At 46.1% G+C, this 7,312-nt stretch overlaps 1 protein-coding gene across 1 annotated transcript; it reads left to right on the top strand.

The window, feature by feature from the left end:
* Nucleotides 1-1,519: 1,519 nt before the first annotated feature.
* On the top strand, nt 1,520-5,529 carry IL6 (interleukin 6). The gene is made up of 5 exons (XM_012659427.1): nt 1,520-1,569; nt 1,731-1,906; nt 2,975-3,088; nt 3,844-3,990; nt 5,229-5,529. The coding sequence occupies exons 1-5, from the start codon at nt 1,551-1,553 to the stop codon at nt 5,406-5,408; spliced, it is 636 nt and encodes a 211-aa protein (XP_012514881.1). The 5' UTR covers nt 1,520-1,550; the 3' UTR covers nt 5,409-5,529.
* Nucleotides 5,530-7,312: the final 1,783 nt, after the last annotated feature.

The following is a 7,312-nucleotide window of genomic DNA, read 5'->3' on the forward strand; positions in this document are numbered from 1 at the left end:
AGGACTGCTGCTTCTCTAGGCTTAGACAATCAGTGAAAGAATGAATGACTTCACTTTCCACAAGAGGCAGGTCCTAAAAATGTTATATGCACAAAACAAAACTTGAGTAAACCATCCATATATTAACCGCCCTAGCAGAGATCATTGTCTTAGCAATCTTGAGGAGATCCTCTTTGCAAAGCAAAGAAGCTGATAGTGATGTTAACACTCTGTTTTGTAAATAACTGTTTTGGCGTAGTACAAGGGTCCTAGTTTCCACCCTGAGCCATCCTCAGAGTCCCCTGAGTTTCTGGAGACTGGTAGGGCTGCCGGATCTAGAGGCCATTTGTGTGATACTAAGGACCCTCCTGCAAGAGACATCATCCTCAGGGAAGTGGGCTTCTGTACAAGCTTGACCCAATACGAAAGGATTGGAGGGGAAGCTGCTTCAGAGCTACAGCCTGGCCTGTGTTAGCAGTTTCTTTCCAGCCACCTTTGAATTCGAATCATGTCACAGGATGAAAAGGAGCTATGAACACAAGCTCTAGACGATGCCTCAAGGTCCTCCTTTAACATCCCCATCAAAGAGGTGAGTAGTGTTTCTCCCCATTTCTGCCCTGAACCAAATGGGCTTCAGTAACTGGAGGGCTCCAGCAGACCCAGGGCCCGTCCAGAGCAGTGGTGAAGGGACTCAGGTGGCAGTGGGGCCAGCATGAGCCCTCTGGCACAAAGACCAACGTCCTCACTTGGAGGACCCCCGAAGAGCCACTAGGCAGAGAGCAGGGCAGTAGTGACCTCCCCCATGTGGACTGGAGCCGGTGAGGAGGAAACCAACAGATGCCCGCACTGTGGCAAAAACGAGTCACACAATCCACCTGGAGACTCCTAGAAATAACTGCACCAGATTTGGGGCGGCCAGGCAGTTCTGCAACAGCTGGTCACAGTGAAAGCCAGGAAGTAAAAGCACTCAGAAGACTGGTAGTATTACCTTCTTTGTAACCCCAAGCTAGGGGGCTGCGGTCTGAACAAACAGGTCAGAACATTTTAGGTTTTTTACAAATACAGATTAACCGGCATGCTAAATCCTAGTCTGTTAATCTGGTAATTGAAGTATTTTTTTAAAAAACACAGTCAGCTTTAGCTTCCTTTTTTTCCCCCCTCATCAAACTTCGTGCATGACTTCGGCTTTACTTTCTTTGTCAAGACATGCCACAGTGCTGAGTCACTTAAAAGAAAAAAAAAAAAGAAAGTAAAGGAAGAGTGATACTACTACTTAGAGATAGCCTCAGTGATGACCTAAGCTGCACTTTTTTCCCCAGTTATGATTCCTTGTGATGCTAAAGGACGTCACATTGCACAATCTTAATAAGGTTTCCAATCAGCCCCACCCGCTCTGGCCCCACCCCCCTACCCTCCAACAAAGTTTTATCAAATGTGGGATTTTCCCACGAGACTCAAAATTAGAGTCTCGAGCCCCAATAAATATAAGACTGGAGATGTCTGAGGCTCATTCTACCCTTGAGCCCTCCAGGAACGAAAGAGAGCTCCATCTGCCCTCCAGGAACCCAGCTATGAAATCCCTCTCCGCACGTAAGTGAAGGAAATCCCTAGCCCTGGGAGCGCCGGCGGCGGCAGCAGCAGCGCCTGTGCGAGGCAGGGGTGTGTGGCCGGGCCCGCTGGCTCGCGGCCAGCAGAGGCGAGCTCCCAGCTGTGCCGTCGGCTCACTGGGCTCTCCCCTCCCTCTCGCACAGGCGCCTTCTCTCTGGGGCTGCTCCTGGTGGTGGCTACTGCATTCCCCACCCCAGAACCTCTGGAAGAAGTTTCCACAGATGATGCTACCCCAAACAAGCCATCACTCACCACTCCAGAGCAAACAGAAGGACTGGTGAAGCACCTCCTCTCAAAAATCGATGAACTGATAGAGCAGGTGGGTAGCCTTGGCGATGGGGGCAAGAGGGCCCGTGTGGGGCATGTGTTCCCCTTGCCCCTGCGTGTGGACAGAGGCGGCTGCATTGGGAGGTCTTTACTGGGTTCCGGGGCACTTTAGACTCGAGGCCAAAGGGACAGACTAGACTGTCTTCTGTACATCTCCTCTACTTGCTGGTCTCAGGAGTTTCCTTTCCTTTCTGGAAAATACAGAATGGGGCTGGAATCCATGCTCCTTGACCCATTTTCAACTCCACTCTTGGCATGAGCTCCCTTTTCCCTAACCAAAAAATAAGGTCTGTGAACCTTCTTCCTTGGACTTTAGGAGAATTAGAAAAGTGCCACCTGAAATGAATGTTCAGCTTCTCAGGGAAGTTGCAATACTTTTTGGTGACATAAGCTCGGTGGTCAGGACTCCCCAAAGTCACTCCACCTAAGGTGTATACTTTAGAGGCCACCAACGCGGCAACATCATATGTAGGTTAAAGCATCTTCCAACTTTAAATGCAAGATATTTTGGCTCTGTTTGGTAGAAAGAAAAGAACACAGGAGAGGGGATTGGGAGCTGGGACTCTAGTTCTGGTTCTGCCAAACCAGGTTTGTCATCTTGGGCAAATTCCCTACCTACTACCTCTGGATCCATCTGTAAAACTGCGGGGTTGGAACTAGATGATCTCACAGGTCCTTTCAGCTGGAACATTCAATGGCTTGAATTATATTCACCCAATTATCAAAATTGCTGTCCTTTATTAAGTACCCACTATGTACCACGCACTTTATACGAATAGTATGTCTAATCCTCGTAACAAACTTGCATACTTTAGTGATCCCCAATTTGGACATAAGGAAACTGAGACTCAGGATGAGTAACATACCTGAAGTCACAGTAAGCCTGGACTTGGACCGAAGCGTGCCCAGATTCACTGGACTTTGCTTGCCAGGATGCCAGTGGGTTTTGACTTCACTTTTCTTAGAGACTTTCCTGGCTGTGGCAGAACAGGAATTGGCCCTCTAGTGGTGTTTGTTTTAGGGGCACTTACATGGTAACAATTTTGGTATTCTTTCCCAGCTGTGTGAAAAGGGTCCCAAATGCGGAGACGCCAAGGAGGCACTGGCAGGAAACAACCTGAAGCTTCCACAGATGACAGACAAAGATGGATGCTTCCAAGCTGGATTCAGTCAGGTATGAACTCGTTGCATTCACTTTTAGCTATCACTTAGGTAAAATTCTCCCTCTTGCATTACAGTACCTGATAGATCCAGGCAGTCCACAAAGAAGGGGATAGATGTAAAGAACATTATGCAATTTCATGAGGATGCCAACTCAAGCTTTTTTGAAGGCAGTTTATCTTTGAGCAGGCTTGGCCTGAGATGGCCCTTCTGTACTGGGATTTTCACAGCTGCTAAATGTTAGAAACCCCAGCAGGTTTAGCTAGTTCGTGCTGAGTAAGGTAGTCTGGGGGGCCTTTCTCCTCTCTGGCTTCCCCTGGCAGGATCCAGGCCCACCCTCCTTGCTCCGTTAATTCTCCACACCCTTCTCCTTCCACACAGTGAAATAACCTGCACTGACCTGATTATTCCTTAAAAGGAGGTTTCAGCCCAACATTGACATGGGCAGGAGTGCAGGAAGAGCATCAGAGGGAGGATCCAGGAAGGATCTCTATTGCCACATTTGAGTACCTGTTGGGCTTTGGGTCAAATTAATTATGTGGTGCCTGTAATTATCCAGATATTTACCATTGTAAATATGCTTCCTGATGTCCCAAAACGTGATGCCTAGGAGGTACTTGAAGTTCTCTGGAGAGGCAAAGGGAGAAGATGCTGAATTATAGCAATTTGAACTTTTAAAATTGATCCCACACCCCCATCCTTCACTTAGGATTAAAATTGGTTCTATCTCCTAGTGATAACTAATTTTCCCACCATCTTTTCCCTTAGGACATTTGCATGCAAAGTATCGCCTCTGGACTTGCAGGGTATCATGCATACCTGGAATACATCGAGGACAAGTTTGAGGGTGATATGAACAACGCCAGAGCTTTGGATATGGGCGTCAAATATCTGATTGAGATCCTGAAGGAAAAGGTGAGTGTTTCCCCTCGTCCCCCCACTTGGCATGCGGAAGACTGGCTCAAAGGAAGCAGCCTGGGCAATTCGGGGATGCAAGGCTACGTGTAAATGGAAGGCTCTGAAGAATAGTCCCCTAAAGTTTAAACCTTTTGTTTTTGGCTCTCTTCTGCAAAAGGACATTTATAACTGTATTTAAAACTATATTAAAGGAGGTGGATTTTAACATCAATTTCTAACAGCTTAAGAGATGAGAAGAAAAGATTTGTAGAGGCAGAAGGAAGCACATCCAACCCCACCCAGTGATCCATAATAACAGAGAACAGAGAGCACAAAAATAATTTTAACGTTTTAATTAGTGCCAAGCGGCATTCTTCTCATTATGGTTATTTCAATTCTTTTTCCCTACATTTTACGAGAGAGTTAATTCAGAGAAGTGGCCAAAGGCTAAAGGCTGGGCCACCAGCAGCTAGCTATTCAAATGGCAGACCCTGTGGGGGCTCCATGGGTGGGAAAGCCAAGCAGAGTGCAAGAGAAGGGCCCTAGAATGAAACCCTGGTGCTGATCCTGCCAAACCGGGTTTCTCGAACTTTAATGTGCACAGGAATGCCCTGGGGATCTTGTGATGCAGAATCTAACTGGCAGGTCTGGGGTGGGCCTTAGATCTGCACTTCCAATAAGCCTATATCCCTGGCCATGCTACAGCACTCCGGGATGCAAAGGGAGGTGCAAGGCCTTCCACGGTTACTTGTCCCTATTTGGGTGGGTCTATGGAAAGGTGCTCCCCAGTTCTCTTCACACCACCAGATCAGTGGACTCTCAACAGATGTTGCATGGATGGTGAGAAGGAAACTGGAAGAAAGTATTAGATTTAGAGGCCACTGAAGAACCCATTAAAATGCCTTTAAGTATGGGTTCCTCATTCATCTATTAAATTCCAACTATGTGCCAGGCACTGTTTCAGATAACAGAATAGAAGACGGATAAGATAGTGGTGTTGCCCTCAGGATGCTTATGGTCTAATGGGAGGCAGAGCAGCAAAGGAATGATTAGAATTCAGTTGCTGTGAAAGGGTCCTACTCAGGGTGGGCTTGGAGCAGAAGCACCTCCCCCGACCTGGGCGAGTCAGGGCAGGCAGCCCCAGTTGGTCTCATTCACCCCAAATTTGAACACCTTCCCACAGCCCAGAGCATCCTTCCACTGCAGAGGATTTGTTCAACATTTAAAGAATCGTTTTTGTTTTCTTTTCCCTTCAGATAAAGAATGCAGAGGCAGCAGCCACCCCTAGCCCAACAGCAAATGCCAAACTGATAGAGGAGCTGCAGTCGCAGAATGAGTGGGTGCAGCACACGGCGATTAACATCATCTTGCGCAGCCTTAAGGAATTCCTGCAGTTCAGCTTGAGGGCTATTCGGATGAATAAGGGGGGCAACTAAACTAAGATTGTTGTAGTTCATGGGCATTCCTTCCCCTGGTCCCAAACCACTCCACTGTGCACATAACTTAGGTTGTTCTCTGTGAAGAACCTAAAGTATAAGTGTTAGGACACTATTTTAATTATTTTTAATTTATTGATATTTAAATATGTGAAGTCAAGTTAATTTATCTAAGTGATATTTATATTTTTATGAAGTGCCACTTGAAATGTTTTATGTCTTCATTTTGAGATAATATAAAGTGGCTATGCAGTTTGAATATCCTCTGTTTCAGAGCCAGATCATCTCTTGGAATGTATAGGCTTACCTCAGATAAATTGCTAACTTATACATATTTTTAAAAGAGATATTTATATTGTATTTATATAATGATGTTTAAATGATTTTGATACCATTAAATCATAGTTTTTGAATCAGCAATTAAGACTTTGTGAATTGTGTGAAGCTTACTATAAACAAGTTTCTTGTCGTCGCCACCACCCCCAAAAAAGCTATACTCAATCGCCTAGAGAAAGCTACAATGGGGCACCCACCACACGCCGGGCACCATGCTAAGTGTGTTACACCCATCACATCCTTTAATCCCAGCACTCACATACTCCTTTCCAGATGTGGGAGAGTAAGTGATTTACCCAAGTCCTCCCACTGGAAGGTCAGGCAGGGGCCCATACTGGAAACTCATATCTACCTGACTCCAGGCCCCCTACTCTTAACCTTTAGGTCCCATTGCCTCCCAGAGAACTGAGAGAGATGCTGAAAATCCCAAAACATGTTAATATAGGGAATATGTTTAGAGATGCAATCAAAGACTTTGGGATCATACAACCACTTTTATAAGACACCAGCGATCTGCAAGCTTCCAGATAGTAGCCAGAAGGTCTGCCTCCCTCCTTTGGGTTCCTCAAACATTGTACATACCTATCTGTCACAGCACCTGCCACATTATATCAGACCTTAAATTGATGGATTTTTCTTTCCAGCCATTATGTAGGTTCCTCAAGAAAGCAGACAGTAGTGTGTTCATCTTTGCAGCTTGGGCTCATGGCCCAGAACCCGAACAAAGGAGCCCCCAATAAACATTTGTTGAATGAATAAAGTATACATAGATGATCAAATATAAGAAGACACCTCAATTCTTAGGGGCATATAGTGTTAGGAGAAATTGCTAATTCTGTGTACTTAGGTAGCTTCCTCTTAAGGAAAAATAGCAAGAATTAGAATGAAACTAGATGTTAAAGACTTTCAGAGAAGGCAATGAGTAGTCAGTACACGAATACCTCCACTTCCTTTCCCTCTGGCAATGCTCTTCATCTGCCCTCTCGACTTGCCCATCGAGGATGGTGGTGAGAAGCAATCTGGACAACTTAACGTGGCCCCTCTATCCCATTTCAACGCAGCACCAGGCATTTGGTGCAGATTTCCCCTTTCCAACCCTGGCAGTATGAAAGTTCTGTCTTCTAACAAAGCTTTTCTCCCACCCTAACCACCAGAGACTTCTTCCTCTAGGGCAGGAGTTCTGCTGGGCAAGGGAAAATCCACAGAGGCCAAGAACTGAGAGGAGCTAAGCAAGAAAAGAGCCACATATTCTGATTTCTGGAAACCACGCATCACAAGTGGGCTTCCCAAAATTAGGGTCAAATCAAAGAATAAAGAGAAATGGTATGGCTCACACCTGTAATCCTAACACTCTGGGAGGCCGAGGCGGGAGGATCATTTGAGCTCAGGAGTTCGAGACCAGCCTGAGCAAGAGTGAGACCCCGTCTCTACTAAAAATAGAAAGAAATTGGCTGGACAACTAAAAATGTATAGAAAAAATTAGCCGGGCATGGTGGCGTATGCCTGTAGTCCCAGCTACCCGGGAGGCTGAGGCAGGAGGATCACTTGAGCCCAGGAGTTTGAGGTTG

The sequence above is a fragment of the Propithecus coquereli genome, unplaced genomic scaffold, assembly GCF_000956105.1.
Source record: "Propithecus coquereli isolate 6110/MARCELLA unplaced genomic scaffold, Pcoq_1.0 Scaffold61, whole genome shotgun sequence".
Lineage (NCBI taxonomy): Eukaryota > Metazoa > Chordata > Mammalia > Primates > Indriidae > Propithecus > Propithecus coquereli.

Bases quoted from the DNA above. Each gene is read 5' to 3' on its own strand.
- IL6 (XM_012659427.1), top strand. The intron at 3,089-3,843 runs GTATGAACTCGT...CTTTTCCCTTAG, and splicing joins TCCAAGCTGGATTCAGTCAG to GACATTTGCATGCAAAGTAT. The intron at 3,991-5,228 runs GTGAGTGTTTCC...TTTTCCCTTCAG, and splicing joins TTGAGATCCTGAAGGAAAAG to ATAAAGAATGCAGAGGCAGC.